The sequence below is a fragment of the Vanessa cardui genome, chromosome Z, assembly GCF_905220365.1.
Source record: "Vanessa cardui chromosome Z, ilVanCard2.1, whole genome shotgun sequence".
NCBI lineage: Eukaryota > Metazoa > Arthropoda > Insecta > Lepidoptera > Nymphalidae > Vanessa > Vanessa cardui.
In genome coordinates this window covers 10,634,373-10,655,067 of record NC_061154.1, presented here as the reverse complement: position 1 = coordinate 10,655,067, position 20,695 = coordinate 10,634,373, and the positions used below count along the sequence as shown (strand labels likewise).

The 20,695-nt window shown below is 34.5% G+C and overlaps 1 protein-coding gene across 1 annotated transcript in view; it reads left to right on the top strand.

The window, feature by feature from the left end:
* LOC124542891 (polyhomeotic-proximal chromatin protein-like) overlaps positions 1-20,655 on the top strand; it is a 28,917-nt gene extending 8,262 nt beyond the window's left edge. The window contains exons 8-28 of the mRNA XM_047120796.1: positions 407-554; positions 939-1,029; positions 2,523-2,692; positions 3,457-3,597; positions 5,670-5,871; positions 6,243-6,406; positions 7,682-7,791; positions 8,655-8,763; positions 9,299-9,401; positions 9,489-9,598; positions 9,774-9,881; positions 10,005-10,091; positions 12,854-12,970; positions 13,523-13,667; positions 14,202-14,368; positions 14,819-14,951; positions 15,430-15,521; positions 15,601-15,682; positions 16,256-16,428; positions 17,069-17,288; positions 17,794-20,655. Coding sequence (XP_046976752.1) covers positions 407-554; positions 939-1,029; positions 2,523-2,692; positions 3,457-3,597; positions 5,670-5,871; positions 6,243-6,406; positions 7,682-7,791; positions 8,655-8,763; positions 9,299-9,401; positions 9,489-9,598; positions 9,774-9,881; positions 10,005-10,091; positions 12,854-12,970; positions 13,523-13,667; positions 14,202-14,368; positions 14,819-14,951; positions 15,430-15,521; positions 15,601-15,682; positions 16,256-16,428; positions 17,069-17,287 — 2,671 coding nt within the window. The 3' untranslated portion in view covers position 17,288; positions 17,794-20,655. The remainder of the gene's footprint in view (positions 1-406; positions 555-938; positions 1,030-2,522; positions 2,693-3,456; positions 3,598-5,669; positions 5,872-6,242; positions 6,407-7,681; positions 7,792-8,654; positions 8,764-9,298; positions 9,402-9,488; positions 9,599-9,773; positions 9,882-10,004; positions 10,092-12,853; positions 12,971-13,522; positions 13,668-14,201; positions 14,369-14,818; positions 14,952-15,429; positions 15,522-15,600; positions 15,683-16,255; positions 16,429-17,068; positions 17,289-17,793) is intronic.
* Positions 20,656-20,695: the final 40 nt, after the last annotated feature.

Here is a 20,695-nt window from a genome sequence, read left to right as displayed (position 1 = left end):
GGTTCTAGAATATTCCTTTCATAATGATTCAGTGAAGGTAAAATGGGGGTAAAATATGATAACTCAATATTGTAAGCATTCTCATGTTTTTAAAAGAGAAATGCTTAGATGAATTTATGTATGTAACTAAAACCATGTGTGATTTTTTGTTGTGAAAGATTTCCTTCATTTTTTAAAAATATAAATCCAATTTTAAATGAACCTGTGGGCTCACACTAAATTAATGGAAGTATCGTTGGCCAAAAATATGCCAAAAGTTTTGGGAATAGGTGCCTTGTACAATAATACGGTTGCGAAAAAAGAGTACAAAATGTGTAAGCTTGTTTTATTCTATAGCTTTGTACATGGGATTCTCTGACGTCATTTGTTTTATATAATAAATTTAACAAAACTTGTTTGATTCAAGTGCCGAGTGGGGCCACAGCCGGGTGCAAGTGATTCAGCAGCCCCTTCAAAACAGCACTTACCTTCAGCAGTTGTATAACGCCCAGGGGCCCCTTTTGATGCCTGGAAACATCGCACTGCATCCTGGAATTAATTCGCAGCAAATACAGGTAGGCATAGACGATTCGTTTAATATTTTATTATAACAAACCTATACGTCGAATCTATGATTATTTAAATGAGTTTTTTTTATAAGCCGTGTTGTTCCATATCAGTAAATAATATTCAGACCCAAGGCGGTACGTTGTTATAAATGTATGAATGCGACTAGAGGTTTTGCATTGCCAATAGGACTCGCCGTCAGTCTGCGTGGACTACGTTTTATAGCCGAGGTCGTTTTGAACGTATTGTAATGTTATATTTTTCATTCTATAAAGAAAAATCACATTTTCCAAATGGGTCCTTATTCACAGATACCTTCCTCAGATAGGAGAAAAAATGGTGAAAAAAAACTCGTATAAATATTTATTAAAATGTAGTGGTAATTGTTCCAGGTGATCGCCGCCGGTAAACCGTTTCAGGGTAGCCAACTCGCGCCCCACATGCTGACCACACAGGGGAAACAAGTTCTACAAGGTCAAGCCGGTAAGTTAAGTGAAAGTCGCGTTATGACTTTCTCTAAATAAAATACTCGTTATTTATCACATTCCTATATTACAATCATGCTCTAATAATAGTACATAGACTTTGGATTTACCACCAAAGCTTACGTTCCATGTATATTCCCTTATTTATTAAATACGATTACTATAGTGTTTCCTTTTTCTCTCAGTGTAATCGCCCTTCCAATTTCCAAAGTACATTGTTACGCTTTAAATGTGTGTTGATTAGGGCGTTCTCCTTACATATAATCCATTCACTGAACATTCAATAAGTCTATCGTAATGTAAAATATAGTCGATTAATTTCTTGATTTAATTTAATTATTTTATTTAGTGCAATGTATCCGAACGTGAACTGTAACTCTATTTAGTTTTACAGTTAATTTTACAGGTCTCACTGCATATCAGGAACAAGGTTTTGATACGTTTCCCATGACTTAACTATTTCTTTTAAAGTCTCGTGATAATTTGTATGTCAATGTCTTGGTTTGTTTAGGGAATAAATTTTTTTTCTTTATTTAATTTTTAATTGGCCTTTCGGATCGAGTTTGTTTCTAGCTTTTTTATAGGATCGTTTGAATTAGTAATATTAGTGCAATCCGTAGGTTAGATTATGCTTTGAATAGTAGTTACTCGATTTTATGTTTAAGCTTCTCACGCATTTTAACGTTATAATATTTTATTTTTTTTTTTTTCATTTATCACAATGTAATCATTTCATTAAGATAGTTTGTAATTTTATATTTGGCTCATTTAAGATGAAGGTTGTATTCATTGAATACTAATGATTAATAAAAAAAAAATTGCACAATAAACGTCGCATTCGAGGGGTAAGTGTCCTCGTTTACTAAGAGTCGTATAATTTAAAATTCAACTCAAAACTACGTAAGGCTGCTGTAAAATAATTTCACTATAAATTGGCCATAGCCTTACTTAACACCTGTTCTTAAGTCACAAACATAAATAAAATATTTAATTTATTTACAAACTGTTACGTACTCCTGTACGAAAAAATATATCAAATATTTTCAAATAGCAGCCCTATTCAGCTTGTAATAAAATGTACGCACGCACAAAGTCGTTGTAAATTATAAGTAAGAATTATTTATATGAATCAAACGAATGGACAAGTATTAAGTCATACTTTATTGCAAATAATTTTATTCATGGACGTGTTACTAGATCCATAAATATGATAACTTTCAGTTCCAATATATATATTTCAAAAGATAATACGTAAGGTCGATCTTAAAATAGATGTCATGTAGACTTCGTGCAAATAAAATATAAAAAAGTAAAATCGTTTCATATGATAAAAGTGACAAATATTAAATGGCATTATTCGATCACCAAATTAATTTGCAGCTCAACTAGTGTATGTGAAAGTGTTAGTTTGTTTGAGAGATGATGTTGTATATGTCCTTTTGATACTGGAGCGAGGTGATACGTCATTGGATGATATCGTTTCTGTAACAGCACCCTTCCCCGGTTACACGACGATACCGGCGATACCGACGACCCAGAACCAGACGTTCGTGTTCAGTCCCCTGGGCGTGATTAACTCTCAGCCGAGTATAATACCCGCACACTCGCAGCCGACCGTTTCCGGTATTGGACAACAACAGAAACCTTCGGAAATGCATAAGGTATGCATAACATTTTATCTTTACATATTATAAAACAAAGCGGCAACCAAATCCCCCCCCCCCCCCCCTAACGCTTCTGTTGGTCGGTATATTCACGATAAAGTCCCAAATTGCTGAATAGATTTTCATGCGGTTTTCAATAATAGACATAGGGATTTAGAATAGATAAGGATGGTTTATGTATATCATTTATTGTTTTTGTGTAAATAAGTTGAAATAGAACGACAGTTGTTAAACAAAATATAAATAAAAATATTTAAAAAAAGGTCCAGTCGTGGTCATTTTTAGCGGGACGGGCCGCTAATTGACTATTAAAGGGCACACACTAAAAAATAATATACTCGTAAGCAATGTTATTGTTACTAAAGTCTGTAGTTTTAAAAAGTCTGGGATGACTTTGAAACGACTAGAGGAGTCGATTTTGCATATTAACACGTAAACACCCGTCACACATGTAAATGAGATGAAGATGTGCCCATTGTGCATCTGTTCTCATAAACGCATTGTATATAAACCTGAAAATGTATCTAGATTACACTTTGCTTGTACGATTCTTATAAGCATAAAATAGTATAAAACAAATGCGCTAACCACTGACTGTCCCTATGTATATGATCTTTAGAATTACGCAACGGATTTTGATGCGGTTTTTTTAATGGATCGAGTATTTCGGGAGGATTGTTTTTGTCTATAATACGTGAAATTTAGACGTTCTCTACTATATTTAGTATCAGCATTGAAAACATATGTATGACATTGAATAGGTTATGAGTGGTGGTAAGGTGACGGCGACCAAAGTGGGCGGTGGCGGCGCGCAAACGGTCCCAGTTCAAGCTCAGTGCGTGCAAGTCTCCCAGCCTGTCCTCGGGCAACAGCCTCAGGCGCAGATCATCAGTCCGTTACAGGTAAACCTTCATAAAATCCTCTTTGTATTGTAGAATTAATTTCAAGGAATTCTTGCACTCATACCCTAACCTTTCAATATAATACTCCCAAGCTTCGAAATGCTTGTAAAAGGTCCTACGTTTAACTCTCTTGAGTTCTTCTTTTGAACTATAAGAGTGAGGGAGTCAAGAGGACTCTTGTGGCCTATACTATCTCCTTTTGTGACACTAATAACTACTTTATTTCTCTTCCCTGTATTTTATGAAAACGGGAAAGAAAATACATTTTCAGTTCAAATTTATTAGGGCAGTAAACAAATCTGTAACTGTCTGACAATAACTCCAGCAACCATTAGTCGCTCATAATAACTGGGGTTTCCCCGCGTGCTATGTATAAGTCTTGTGTGATATGTTCATATTATGTGATTATAGATAATGTTCTTATATACAACGGAGCCTTGGTTACTTGAAAGCAATGTATTTGACAGTAAAACAAGTTAAAATAATCAATATTACAAATAATCGTACAACGTGCAGGTGTCCGATTTAATGCGCTGATGGGATTATCATAACTTGTTAGTCTAAGTTATCTGTGGACTTTGAAATCGTTTGCCGTTTGAATAATAGATATATAGGATAGCTACAAATAAACGAGGCTCTGTTTTAGTGTACGATACACAATGCCAATGCGAATTAATACTAACTAGCAAGCTGCTGCATAGCGATCGATATTGTTTTTGCAACGATTTGACATATTTTTCCATTCACTGACACACAATTAACTTCTACGAACTTTTATCAAGATGTATTTTTTCTAACAAATCTAACACACGTATAACATATGATTTCTGACATGTAGTACACAATATATTCAAACTTTTTATGATTTATTGACTTAGACTTATTTCGTTCATTTACACTTTATTATGAGACTGATTGTGAATTAAAAAAAAATGTTGCAATGTTCTCAAATTTTTATGGAATTACTAATGTTCATATTTACCCCTCCTTTTAAGTATTTACTTGTAAGGAGTGGGGATGATAAGAAACCCAGGGATTGGGATCAATCCTGCGATGTTTTACATCGCTAGACGCTTCGATAATATAATTTAAACAAGTTATTTCGTGTAAACAAGTCTTTGCATAAATAAATTGAACAAAAAGTAAATATTTACAAATTAATAAACATTTAGAATAACAAAAGAACACGCGTTCAGTCAGTTTTGCGCTGACGTCGACAATGTGAATTTACACAAGAGTCCTTCAGTGGTGCGGACGAAACACATTTAGTGTAGTGAGGTAAGTAAAACGTCATGTTAATTAAAGCTAAGCGTCCATTACAACATGCAGAGAAATAGTCGCTAATAATAAAAATAAAACCTAGTGTTGTAAATTGAAGCATCAAAAAACCTACAGCTTGTAACGGATAACTACATTTCTTATTAAAACAGCCATTATTACTATGTATGAGGTATTTTTCTCAGTTTGAAATTAAGCTGTTTCTAACGTAAAATCTAAAATTATAGATTTATCAGAAGTCCAAAATTGAGTTGCCACATTCCATAATAGCCATACTTTTGAAGAGTTTGAAATATTAGAAGTGTTTTGATTAACGCTCTAAAAGTATGTAAGGGATATTTCCGAAGATCGCTGTTGTCGTTATCGCTATGTTATTATAAATATATGTATATAACTAAGGTTAGCATTATTACTTCTCTGTAACATATTTAAAAGAAACGTCAATGTTTTTCTGAGGACGACGAAATTTGTGGTTCAAAAAACTAACATTTGCTAATTAAAAAATAAAACGAGAATGTTAATTTTTTTTACTAAATTTATAAATTCTTGATTAGCAAAGCGAATTGGGGAGTTGAGATTTTTAAGTAATTTACGAATAACACTTTGTTTTAAGAATTTTATAATTATTTACCACTTTGAACTATATATAGTATAAAAGTATTCTTTTTTTACCGTGGACGCTTAGTTTTAAGAAAACTAATTACTTTATAAACAATAGGCTACTATATAACAATTTAATATTAGATTTTGCAATGGTTTGTATAGAAATATTAAACTCGAGCTATTGGTTACAGACTGGGAGTCAAACAATGCAGTTCGCGCCGTGGCAGATATCGGGCGCGCTGCCGCAAGTCTGGGCTGGGGGCCTGCAAGCGGGCACCTTGCCGGCCGGAGGCCTCCTGGCCCCTAACCCCATCTTCATCAGGGGCACCCAACCAGACTCGCAACCCTCAATGTTCATACAGCACTCCCCGCAGAACAATTTACAACATACAAGTAAGTATCTGCTTACCCTTTCTAAAACCTCCTTTCTCATTCTATGATATGCGTTACTTTAGTTTTAATCTATGTTTATGTGTCTTAAGTGTGCTGATATGCGATTAAATAATCTTGTGCTGTGTTGTGCTGCAAATGCATTGCGAATGTCATGTGGGAATCAATATTTATATATACAAAAAAAAAAAATTAAAAACCTTAATAAAACTGTCATTGTAAGGTTATTTAATAATTAATGTTATGTAATTAAGTGACGTCATCACTTTCAAAGTGATTATTTTAATCACATCGCTTTTATGTATGTATGTAATGTGATGTAAAGTGTGTATATGCATACGAATCACTCGTCTTATGTACGTACCTTGATTTAGATGCGAGCGTCGCGTGCGCTACCGGTAGCGCGACCAAGCCTCGCGCGTCGTCGGACGGGCTCGCTAAGAACCCTCGGCCGCTCTCCAACATCCTGCCGTCAGGTAGCATTCGTCCTGCCTCGTCGGTCTCCACGCAGACGAGCGCGAACCAGGCACAAAACCAGGTAAAAGCCATCTTCATATTAACTTCCACCTCTGAGTAACCAAACAGACCAGCTTAGTTTCTTTCGCCGGTTCTTCTCAGGTGTTAAATTCCGAACCGGTGGTACATTTTTGACTGTCAATAAGCAAGTGTAAACACTTCTATTTTGAATAAAGATTTTTGACTTTGACAAAAAAGTTGGTTTGGCTGTCGAACATAAAATTTCTTCGTGCTTGCCCTTCTTTTCGACATTGCTCCGTAGTGCGACGTGAAACGCGATTCTGAATAGTTTTTAGAGACATCAAACGAATGTTATTTTGACATTCAGGCAATGTTTACCCTTACTAATTCCGTCGCGATAATTCGCGATCAATTTTATCAATGATCCTGTCCGTCTGTAGAAGAATTAAAGCTAGCACGCACCGGTGATTTTTGTCACGGTGACTTTTGACGTAAAGTGTTTGTCATTGTCACGTCACGTCACGTTTCCAAAGTAGAGTGCGCTCATTAATAGAGACAGTGACAAAACATTTTCGAAATCGAAGTGTCATTTGCCATGGATTTCGAAGAGACGGTGGTTCTCTGTGAACTCGTGAAACTCGGCAGAAAAAGAAAGCGAAGAGAATACAGGGTGCTAATTTCTTCCCACGCTTTAATTTTCACGTGAATATCTGAATACTCTTTCAATTTTTTTATCATAAAGGTGGTCTCTTTTCAACTTCTTCTATTAGAACATCATTATCAGTATTGTCTTCACGAATGTTTACGTTTTGAATAGATGGTGACGCCATTTTGCGCGCGCCAAAATCATCAGTCAAAGTGTAGATAGCGAAAGACTGACGACGAGAGTGACAAATTTGTCAAAGTGCGCGCATTGCTATGAAAAAAACGTAAAGACGCTGTCAGTTTCGTCACGGGCTTGTTCGCCGGTCGGCGTACACAAATGTCACCCAATTGTCACGTCGTAACGTGCGCGCAATTCCATACATATTCAACCTCCGTTTAAAAAAAGGAAAAAAAAGGCGGGAGATTCGTAGTTGACACATTGAGAATGGCAATTATAATTATTACGGTGTAATGTGATTATTGATGGTTATTTGTGTTGTAGACTAAATGTTTTTCTTTTGTGGTAGATTGATTGTCATTATAAATTAAAGATAATTGTTTTAGAGGTTAACCTACTTCCTACTTCTGGTTCTAAAAATATATAATATTTCCAAGATCAATGTCTCATCAAAAATTTCGATGAGTACATATTTTTATGTAATGTAAGTTATTTTATACAATATAATTGCAGGCGAAACAGCGAGGTAAGCCGGGCGTGCGGTCTCCGGCGCCGGCCTCTAAGCAAGATGCAGCCAATCAAACCAACAAGATGCAGCATCAGATGCAACAACCTAAACAACAGTAAATATTTAACTTGTACTATAATAAGTGTTCATTCTGCCTCACAATTACACAGATAATATACGAATAATACTTTAAATACGGAAAGTTATAAAGACATATACATATACACTATAGAAACTACAGATTGTAGTTGTCATTTTATAGTATACAATATTTTAAGCATGTAGGCATATCTTGCCCAGACTTCTAATTTAAGTAATATTTCTCTGTATCTGAAACCGCATAGTTTACATAATCGAATCAATAATATAGTTTATTTTCAATGTCACTTCACAATAAAACATGTTATCATTATAATCTGATTGAAAACTTTAACTACACAAACTAGGATAAGGTTTGCGTGATCAATCTGATAAATGAAATTATAGGGAAAAATATTACATTGTCTCTGCGGTGTGTATTTCAAGCTGAAGGTATAATAACTTTGTGACATTTGGACGAGAGTTTTAGTACGAAATTCGTCAATAGCCGTTTAATACGTCCATTGCAACTAATTAAACAATTTGTCCTCTGTTAAAAACAGTAAGTAACAGCCTGTAAATTTCCCACTGCTAGGCTAAGGCTTATTCTCCTATTAAGGAGATGATTTGGAACATATTCCACCACACTGTTCACATGTGAAAAAAAAATCGATGAAATTAGACACATGCAGGTTTCACGATGTTTTCCTTCACCGCCGAGCACGAGATGAATTATAAACACAAATTAAGCACACATATATAGTGGTGCGTGTCTGGGTTTGAACTTACAGTCATCGGTTAAGATGCACGCGTTCTAACCACTGGGCCATCGCTGTTAAAAAGTTGGATATGAATGTCGGCTAATTTAATATTAAAAAATTCTTATTATCGTTTCTTAAGATTGCTCGTGATGAACTCGAGCGGTCAAATGACGCAGATAACGACGGACAAGCAGCCGCTCGCCAAGAGCATCCAACAGCAGGCGATACTGCAACAGCAAGCTATGCAGGTGACCTTTATATTGACGTACCTACGACCAACAACAACACATACAAACCATTATCCAATGAAGACTTTATTTCGTTATGTTTAATTTTCTAAAATAAATAATAACGCGAGTATTGATGTACTTACGACTAACAACAACACACACAAACCATTATCCATTGAAGACTTTATTTCGTTAAGATTAATTTTCTAAAATAAATAATAACGCCAGTATTGATGTACTTACGACTAACAACAACACATACAAACCATTATCCAATGATGACTTTATTTCGTTAAGATTAATTTTCTAAAATAAATAATAACGCGAGTATTGATGTACTTACGACTAACAACAACAACACACACAAACCATTATCCAATGAAGACTTTATTTCGTTAAGATTAATTTTCTAAAATAAATAATAACGCGAGTATTGACGTACTTACGACTAACAACAACACATACAAACCATTATCCATTGAAGACTTTATTTCGTTAAGATTAAAAATAATAACACGAGTATTTTTCATTATTTTCATCTTTCCTCAAATAGCAGCAGCAGCAGCAACAACAACAACAACAACAGCACCAGCAACAACAGTTACTCCATCAACAGCATCAAACTCAGCAAATGGTCCAACATTACCAGCAACAAGGTAATTTTCTAGGTACAATAATTCTATGCAAGACATAAGATAGATTTGATTGTTAATACGCATACTACATATATATCTGTATTGTAGGTATGACGCTGGGTATGCAGCAGGGCACTCTGCCAGTTGGTTCCGTGTCGCAAGCATTGCCTATGACGGGGATGCCGCAAACAATATCGATGGTACAACAAATACATCCTGTAAGTGTTGCCAGAAACAATAATAATTTAATACTCACTCTGAGCTCTGACTCATTCAATACTTTTTTGTATTAAACATTAACAGATTGTTTTTTTAATTCATCATAACATTTTTTTCTTCTAATATGTAAGAATACAATTGTACACATGTTAAATTAATTAATGTTATCAACAGTTAAGTAGCATGGCTCAAGCGGGTACACTTGTGGGACAAATAAATACGAACCAAAATCAACAAACCGCTTCACTCGCCCAAGTACAGACATTGCAGCAACAGCCACAGGTAAAATCAAAATAAACTTAATATATCCAAAATTCTCTTAACCAACATTAATACTTAGGTAAGGTCAAATTATTTAACATAAAATGTTGAAATAGTAATTATATTTTTCATTTGGTTTTCTAGACTCTAGTTGGAAATGGATTGGTCCAAACTTCAGTTGGTATGGCGGTACAACAACCCGTACTAAACCATGCGACACAGATGCAAGCAGTATGTATATCTCATAAAACCTCCTTTGTTAATAACTCACACACCCTTGCCGTTCTCTATTGCCGTTTATTAATGCCCTACCCGATACTCCTACTAAATATGGCCTTTCGAACTAGCCATGTAAATAGTTGCGTGCATCCCAAAGACGCATACATAATATACATTATGTTACTTATGTATATTTATATATGTTGCTTAGTCGTCAAATATAATGTAAACAACTATGTATATATGATATTCTTGTAAAATTAGTACATCTATTAAAATATTCTTATGTAAATGCTTATTTGTTAGTAGTCAAAGATCGAATGTTAATTTGTCATGATATTTAGAGTTGCTGTCTTACTATGCTTTAGAAAGCAAATTTTCCTTAAGACAACGTCGCGCACCGTACAGGCAAATGATTTCAATTAAGTAATATGACTGTTGCCACTGTTATATATAATAGGAAAATATAGGATATTGACTTTTTCACCTCTAGGCTCGACGCAAATACTATATCATGTAGTTAATGTCATTTGCGTTTTTTGTAGGAAATTAAACACTACAATTATTATTCTTGAAAAATTAATTACATTGACGTGATTACTATTTGTAACTAAAAGATATATAGATAGAAAAAATATAGCAAAAAGGTCTTTATACAATGACACAGTTCGGAAGTTTTAAATAACAATTATTTCTAACATACTACTTAAAATTGTAGAGTATTGGAGAAATTGTCCAAACCATTAATTTGAAGATTGTAAATCTAGAACGCGTTTTTAACCAATATCAAACACATTGTGATATTTTTTAACTATATTGCATTGCTTGCTATACTAACTCAGATTGTATTTGACGCTTTCATAATACTAGAAAAATGCGTTGACATGTGTTGTAGGTTTGTGTAGTATTTTTGTATTAATAAATAATACAAATATAAATTATTTCAATAGTTAACAATTTTATAACAGTATATGATATATATTTAGTTTTCTTTTCACACAAAAACAATATTATGTATTATATTTTGTAAGACTCGTAAATATCGATCACAGAAAGAAATCTAAATCCTAACATTCCGCATAGATGAGTATTTTTATGTCATTAATACGTCGGCCGCTGAATCTGTACTTATTGAGTAAATACTTATTGGCCAGGCTAGTGAAAACCCAACGATAACAGAAATGGGTATCCCTAAGTAAAATGGTATTCATGATGGTAATTGGTATTACGATGCGATGCGATTGGCAGTCCGCGCTGGCGCTCGAACAAGCCTCTCTGCTGCCACCATCGCTCGTGCAGGACACGCCGTTAATGCGCCACGAGGTAGCCACATAGTGCTTACTTCAGATATAGTACGACACAACTTAGATGTAGCATCGGCAAAATTCTTAAAACCGATCACATCCGAATTGAGTACGCTCTCCCAAATTATCAATATTTATTTCTTATACGAATATGATCTTTACACAAACGTTAAATAAGTTATTTGATATGTCGATTTATATGCACTTGCTTTCTCGGGCTGAACTGACGCGAGAATCTATAGCGACGAATAGCGTCGAATAGCGCGATAGAAAGTTATTTCCATTGGTTGTATAAATCGGTAGTAATCGGTTTTATTGAATTTGCCGACGCTACATCTAAGTTATGTCGTACTATACCAAACTTGTCAGATACATGTCGCATGTACTTATTGTGTTGACGTTACTTTATGTGTTTCCTGAACGAATTATTTTGTTGCGGTTCTATTGACATTTCGTTTTTCTTTAATATGCTTTTTGTTTTCCTTTGCAAATGTTCTATTTAAATATGATTACTTTAAAGAGCTTCACATTTAACGTTTTTATCGACTGGATTTGATTGTAATGTAAATTTGACTCTCTCAAGTTATTACTAGTACTTTTATTATATTCTCCAAATAAAAGAAAAAGTTAGTGGTCTTGCGTCGGATGCCTTTAAAGATAATATATTTTTTTTATCTGAAGACTTGATTAAGTATAGCTAGCAGATGAGATGCAATTTTAACTGTGCTGTTATAGATGGAACAAAAACCCACAAAATTAGAATTAGGAAAAAAAATAAAAATAAAAAATAATTTATCTAAAGGTTTAACTAATCTAAAAATAATTTAGAATCAAAAATATTTACATAGCTATGCTTATATTATATATAGCTTCATATTTATATACTATATTATTTAATGTTGCCAATCAAAAAAATATCATTAGGCACATTTGTAGATATTGTCAAACCAAAAGCTTTGTTTTTATTGGGTCAACATTAATAGTTGTAATCGCATTTTATTAAGAAACTCTTACATCCAAAACATATCTGATGAACTTCTTCTTTTTTCAAATTTCAAAAAATATTTTTACAACGGCTAATCGATAGTAAGGTGAACATTTATTTTTATATAATTGTAGATTGTTTTAAAATAATATTATACATTATATATTAATAAATAATTATTATTATCGTAGTGGCAGAATAAATTTATTAGAAAAATAAAACTACCTTATATATTTTGCTTTAAAACTATTAGTGCCTGAAATTTCTCATATATGTTGTGATTTTTTTCAAAACTTTCTTTTAAGTACAGTTGTTTCTCATTTCTCACTTGTATATGTAAATAGACAAGGTACTTCTATATGCTATACTATTTTTTATGATATAATTATATAAATGAAATTATATATTAATGTTTAACTTATTCCCATTCATATTAATATATATTGAAATGAAACAGCTGTGTAATCGTTGTTTGTCTCGTCTAGGGTACCATGGGACTTATTACCACTCCGGTCCAAGGATCAGTTTTACCGATGCAACCTCAGGCCACGCTCGTCGCGCACGTTAAGAACGAAGATGACAAGAATCAACAGATGACACAGGTAAGTCACTCCTATGAGCTGTTAGCACTAATAGATGTGCAAGGATTTATACTGTCTAACTATCTTAATCTAACTTCCAAAACCGATGCCAATTTATAGTTTCATATTATACTCTCAAATCTATAAAGCACGAGATTTATAAAAGCCATATATTGTTAAAAAATAAACAGTCTGAATACATTGTCAAAAATGATCGATACCGTTAAAAATAATTGCAGTCACTTGGGATTGTGAAAGATTTCTATCGATCAAAAGATTTAAAAGTTGTGATGAAAACATAAGCTTATTGGACAACTTGAATATGTATGCGATTTTAAAGGAGATTGTCGACGTTAGTCCCACTAGTAATGTTCTATTGATTATTGTAACTGCAACACTATTATGGTCATGTTCAATGTATGATAATGGTTTCTAATTCAATTGGATTTTATCCTAATTTTAAATCGATTTTCATGATAAAATAATGGTATGTCTTTTTATTTTATTGATCGAGGTGTGCCATATATTTTGATCGCATTGAAGTTTATTAAAGTCTTATTTTAATGTCCTTAGACGGCAGTAGTGCAGCAACTCTCGCAACCAGACCAGAACCAGAGTGTGGAGGGATCGCTAACGGAATCAGCCTCGGCCGCCACGCCGAGCACCTCAACGACCAACGTCACAGCAGACGCTGCCGTCTCCACTACCACGTCTACCGGTAACCACACTCTCTTGATCTTCATCATGACCTTGGTATTATTTGGAACCGATAGTGTGTAACATCCATAGCAACGTAGAGGAGTTTCGTAGAATGTAGATCATTTTGGCTTACTAAACAATAATGTCATTCTGATCGATTTCTGCCATTCCTAATAGAGCCTAGCCGACAGGAGGATATATTATAGTTCAAGCACTGATTATTACCGCACTCTCATTGTCTAATGGAACGACGATCTGATGCGACCAAAGCGATCACAGACGTACGACCAACGACATTACTTGGGCCATGAGGTATGTGGGTGTAACACTGTCTACTTTCCGACTTGGAACTGCTGCTGAGAAGATATTTTTGACAAAATTATTGGTCCCATTCAGGATGAGAACACGCGACCTCAACTGATGTACAGGTTAGCCAAGTCAAAGACTAGATGACGTGAAACATCAGTCTTTGAGATTGCCCGCGTGGCTAAATTTTGGCCAGCGAGGAGTGTGATTGAATGAGTCAGTAGTACTTAGTGGAATATTTCTCTAGGACCAAACACACCAACGGAGATTTCCAAGTCGAGTCCTGCGAAGGGGGCAGAGGGCGTCTCGATGATGGTCCACGAGTCCACGTCGATGTCCACAGCGAGCACGCCGTCGTCGGTCGCCGCCCCGGTGCCCAGCAGTGCGCAACACACCACATCCATCGCGCCGCAGGTAAGATACAGGACATATAATCTTCGATCTTAGCCCTTGTCATACATTTGGTGTTTTATTGTCATTTTGAGAACAAACTCGTGCTATACTTAAACAAATTATTTGATTGTATTCATTCTAAAGTAAAAAGTAAATAAATTGTTATTTTATTGTGTTAAATGTGTTTGCAAAGTCATTTCGTATTATTGGATATATTCCGTTGTTTACAAACATATAGTCAGTTAGGTCAGTCAGGCTATACTGGATCTAAACAACGTTTTTTTTTTCTTATTTAATGCAGTTTATTTTGTATAACAAACATATTTTAGCTTTCTGTATAGCTTCTCCGTATATACCTATGTATAAAAATATATACATACAAATTCTGACTCATTCGGGAATAAAATACGCTTGAAACAAGAAGATGAAGTAAGATGAATAAAGTGAAATATCAATATTTCTTCCACACAGGTCGTGACGACCATAGCATGCTCGAGCTCGTCCGCAAGTATGACGTCAGCGAACAGCTCTCCTGGGTCTTCGCCAGCCTTATTCAAGACTTCGCAATCTTCAAGCAGGCATATGAACCAACAAGCTGTTCACGGTATGTGCTATATATAGTACGACACAAATTAGATGTAGCATCGGAAAATGCAATGGAATGAAATTAAAACCGATTACTGCCGATTTACACAACCAATAGAAATAGCTCCCTATCGCGCCATTCGACGCTATTCGTCGCTATAGATTCACGCGTCAGATAAAGCAAGTGCATGTTAATCCACGTGTCAAATTGACGAATATATTAGGTCATATATTACAAGTTATTACGTTTGAGTAAAGATCATATTCGCACGAGAAATAAATATTGATAATTTGGGATAGCGTACTCAATTCGGATGTGATCGGTTTTACGAATTTTGCCGATGCTACATCTAAGTAGTGTCGTACTATACATAGATATGTGTGTGTGTTTTAAAGATATTTTTATAATTATTCGTTTAGCCTTATAATATTTTGTATGTAATTTCCATTTTAGTTTTAATTGTGATAATGTTAACTAATTAAATTTATGCTTTCAGATAAAGGTCTACCGAAGGCTATGGTGAAACCAAATATCCTGACCCATGTAATTGAAGGCTATGTCATTCAAGAAGCCGGTGAACCATTTGCTGTAAGTTAAAGTGATGTCTTACTATGAAGTATTAAAAATAGTTCATGTAACATTTCGATAACAATAATTAAAATTACAGGTCAACAGACCTCTCCGGGAATGGTCTTCCGACAAAGAACAAGACAAGGAAAACAAGCTTCCCTCAACGGATGAACCACCGCGTAAGTTGTACTTTGAATGTCATTTTATTAACTTAAAGGAAACCTATTCTACTTAACCTATATATGGACTCTTGGAATATTTTTTATGAAAACATAAGTAAATGTTAAAGCATCGCACAGGTATTTTAAAATTAAAATATATTTAGATGCGCATCGCCAGCGCCATCTTTAAATTACGAGGAAACAAAATTTGACAGCTAGTCGGTCTGGTGAAGCATCGTATCGCTGTTTGGCGGGAATGTTTAACGCCGCCATTATTGTGGGGTAGTCAACAACAAGTGCTACCACGTCTGCGACGAATCGCCTTTGTTCCTCTTATATTTTAACATAGTGTTATTGTTATGTCTGATATAGGTGGAGATCTGTCTTTATTAAACAAAAATTAAAAAAAAAAATTATTGCGGACAAATTTGATCCATAAAATTGTTAGTAAATAGGAAATAATTTAAAAACTTATATCTATGTTAGTAGCTATACAACAATTAATAATTTAAAACTAAAAAGGACGTAGTCTTCTGTGCCATCTGGCTGATTTGTATTTTATATATTTCATGTTAAATATTTTTGTAACAGGCAAGAAGCAAATGTTAGATAACGGATCGAGTCTTCCACGCATCAGTTCGAGCATTGAGTCGAACGAGCCGACCCAGAACGCCGGCTCCAAGTCCGAGACGCCGATGAACGAGACCTCGGACTCGACGGCTGACGACTCTCAGGCGAAGATTCCCAATGCCAACAAATGGACCGTGAGTAATACGTACTTCATTAGTTACAGCTGAGTCGAGATGGCCCAGTGGTTAGAACGCGTGCATCTTAACCGATGATTTCGGGTTCAAACCCAGGCACGCACCGCTGATTCATGTGCTTAATTTGTCTTTATAATTCATCTCGTACTCAGCGGTGAAGGAAAACATCGTGAGGAAACCTGCATGTGACAAATTTCATAGAAATTCTGCCTAATGTGTATTCCACCAACCCGCATTGGAACAGCGTGGTGGAATATGTTCCAAACCTTCTCCTCAAAGGAACAGGAGGCCTTTAGCCCAGCAGTGGGAATTTACAGGCTGTTGTTGTTGTAGTTACAGCTCGATCCGCATTGGAACAGTGTGGAAGAATATGTTCCAAACCTTCTCCTTAAAGGAAGAGGAGGCCTTATTCCAGGAATGGGAAACTTACTGATTATTTCTATTAAATATATATTTTATTTAATTTATTTATAACCTGTATATATATGTCTACGATTTATAACAAACAAAAAAGGTTTTAGTAACTGGCTTGTACTTGAATCGCAAACAACAAGCTACTTGATAAGTGACTGAAAATATCATCACATATTGGAGTTTATAGCAGTAATCAATCTATATCTAATAATAAAAACGTTTCCAGGTGGCTGAAGTGTGTGACTTCATACGAAACATCCCCGGTTGCGCTGGATACGCAGACGAATTCCTGATGCAAGAGGTGGACGGCGAGGCGTTACTGCTTATCAAACCGGAACACCTCGTAATGGCGCTGTCCATGAAGCTCGGGCCCGCACTCAAAATAGTCGCCTGTATCGACTCACTTCGCCCGGAGAGTGAGCAGTCTAACAACGACCACGACTGAGGTGAATATCTTCGATAGATGTTTTTTATTTCATTTAATTCCTTGCCTAAATACAATAAAAGATCATTTTTTTGGTTACCGGTAACAAATTCAAAATATTTCCGTTTTGCAGTATAGGAAAATGTGAAAATAGTGGTAGGGCTTTGTGCGAGCCCGTCTGGGTAGGTACCACCCACTCATCAGTTATTCTACCGCCAAATAACAGTACTCAGTATTGTTGTGTTCCGGTTTGAAGGGTGAGTGAGCCAGTGTAACTACAGGCACAAGGGACATAACATCTTAGTTCCCAAGGTTAGTGGCGCAGTGACGATGTAAGGAATAGTTAATATTTCTCACAGCGTCATTGTCTATGGGTGATGGTGACCACTTACCATCAGGTGGCCCATATGCTCGTCCGCCAACCTATACCATAAAAAAAAAGTCTCCATTTGAAACTTTCAATTGTTTGTTATACCAACTTATGTCTTATTAATATTGTGTTAAATATATACTTTTTTTTGTTTCAGATTTTTTTTAAGGTTTATTATTATAAATAAACCCCAGATACGACACAAGAGTGTTCATTAAAGCTATTCGTACTTTGTAAGGATTTTGATAATGTTTACGATGTATACTTTAGTGAGTAATTGTAAATAGTTTGGCCTAAGAGGATATAATTTTCATTAGTACGTCTTTTGTAAATATATTAGAGTATATTAGATATTGAAAGATAGCGTTAACGGATGCGCCAACATCCGCTAGTATAGATGAAGGTGCGCGATAGGAACTTCGGAAGATATCAGTTACGAACGAAATTACACGATTGTTATAGATGTGGTAATGATCCTGTAATCTACTGAACATGTTTACGTCACTTAATATACTTATGCTGGATAAGCTCTTATTACTTTCGTTGAATACACGGAGCATGTGAAACTCCACGGTGGAATGTCATGATGTTTCGTTGGGTGGTCTATAGAATAGCAGCATAACTTAAAAGTCGATGAAAGATGATAGTATAAATATTGTTTTAAGTTATGATGACATACGATAAGTTGATGGATATCCGTACAACGCATAAACAAAAGTCGACATTGTAACACCGACCGTTGCCGACAAATTATCACGTTTTAAAAAATGGACGCCAAAAGTCGGGAATGTTGTGTATATCGTTGATTTCCACGCACGTTTCGTTCTCCCCTTCCCTTTCAACGCATGCAAAGGCTCTTTAACTAAACTTTTGTTTATACGGACGTAATGATGTTTCGAATCGTACGAAGCGATCGAGAAACAAGGACTATGTCGAAAGTTCCGCCTATTTAGTGCTAAGAAATTTGCGTAATCACGTGAAATACCTTTTGTTTTAAATGTTTCGGAGATGTCTAAAGTGGTAACGAACTTACGAATCGTTTGAAGAACGCCTTGACGAGCAATATATTTTTCTTTTTTTTTTATGAAAATTTATGAAGAACTTTGCACAAAGGAAAACTTGGTTTGTTACCTCTTTAGTGAAGAATCTCTAGTATATTCATTAATTTAACTTATATTACATTTACGCAAGTATCCGTGCATGTCCCTAGACATAATTTTATGTAATTTTATTATTTGTGTCATAGTCTTAACGATATATACAGGGTGTAACGGAATACTCTGACCAAGTTGCAGGATTCACCCAAGTGATGTATTCTAGTAAGTCATATAACAATCACAATTTCCTTAAGATACATTATAAATTTAAAAATACTATTATGTATGAGTGATTTAAAAATGCAGTAAAACTTAATTTAAACATTTCTTTACGAGATGATCTGTCTGAGTTATTTGTTACACCATGTATAATGTCAAGATACGAATATTTAAATATCGGCGTCAATTCAGAAATCGTGATAAACTCTACATGAAACCATTAATGTTATTATAATACTTCCTGTACAAATTGAAAACTTTATAGCAGTACTGAAAACAATAACTAAATCATCGGCATATTGTTTAATTTATTTGCTTTAAATAACAAACATAATCTATTTAAAATAATAATTATAATATATTTGAGATTATATTTTAATGATCATCACACTAATGCAAATTACAATTTATTAAATTAAAACGCAATCGTCATAATTTTATATATTAAATTACAATTAATTGTAACATAAAATCACATCATTCTATGTCTGTTTTATATTCAATTATACATTATACAAGTGTAGTCTCGGAGTAGTGGTAATTTTATAATGCTTACGATACGTGTAATTACTTAGATGTTGAACTATAATTTGGTTATCGTATTTGATATTATTACCTGTTTAGTTTAGATGTTAACGCGATAACTCGCGTTAAGTATTGCGGGTGCAATCGATTCGTTTTCTAGTATTTGATGGCACATTCTCTAGATGTTTATAATTTGTCTCACAATCTCTGGTAAAGGCATAAACGATTTAATCTATGGTGCTACTTATTTCATTTAATGTGCTTATTTTTACGTTAGTTTTATTAATTTAAATATATCTATAGTAACTGTATATTTCTTATGATAATAAATAATGTGTATTCGGTATTGAATATGATGAATAGATTGTGTAAATAATAATTGTTAGAAACGTAATGCAAATATTCAGTGGACGTTATTAAAGATTTTATCATAGACTCGGTGGATTAATATAATATTTAATTTACAAGAAACTGATTATTACATAGCGCATAAGACAGGTAACAGTGTATGGCGTTACATACCAAATACAAATCTATGATCCGAACGAACGGGAAGTTAAAACTATTTTATTATTTGAAATAAGAGATCTGCAGACTGCATACAGACGCATAGAATATATTTGGTAGCATCGACGCAGATGGGACGATAATCCCGTGATAATGATTGTAAAGTTAAAATGTTTTTGAATTCCCTACAATCTGGAGATCATTGATTTTCGTTATTATTAAGTTCTTACTTTATATTGTTAAAGATAAATGTATTGATCGTTTCGTAGTTGACATCGATTGATTCATTTCTTTTTAAATAATAATTATCTATGCGTAGAAACGAACATAGTGATGTAACATAACGTTGTTTTAAATATAATTATTGTGTCGTAGTGACTTTTTGTCTGTAAATTTTGAATATTACAACAGCTTGTGCACTGCCATGGGTTAATGATAATAACACGTAGCTGTCAGTGTGATGCAAGTGAACATCGGAGCCGGCTGCCAGCGCAAGGACGTCTGCGATGTGCGACTGTAATAATCACGAGGAGTTTTGTTATATTTCATGTTTAAATATTTATAGTCTTAACACATGCGAAATTTGTATGTTGTCCAGTTCACATTGCTCAACTCTTTAGGAGCTGAACTTTTCACGTTGGAGTTAATATTAATAAAGCGGATGAGACTGATTTATTGTTATTTTATTTCGTATCCTTTTTATTCTATGTT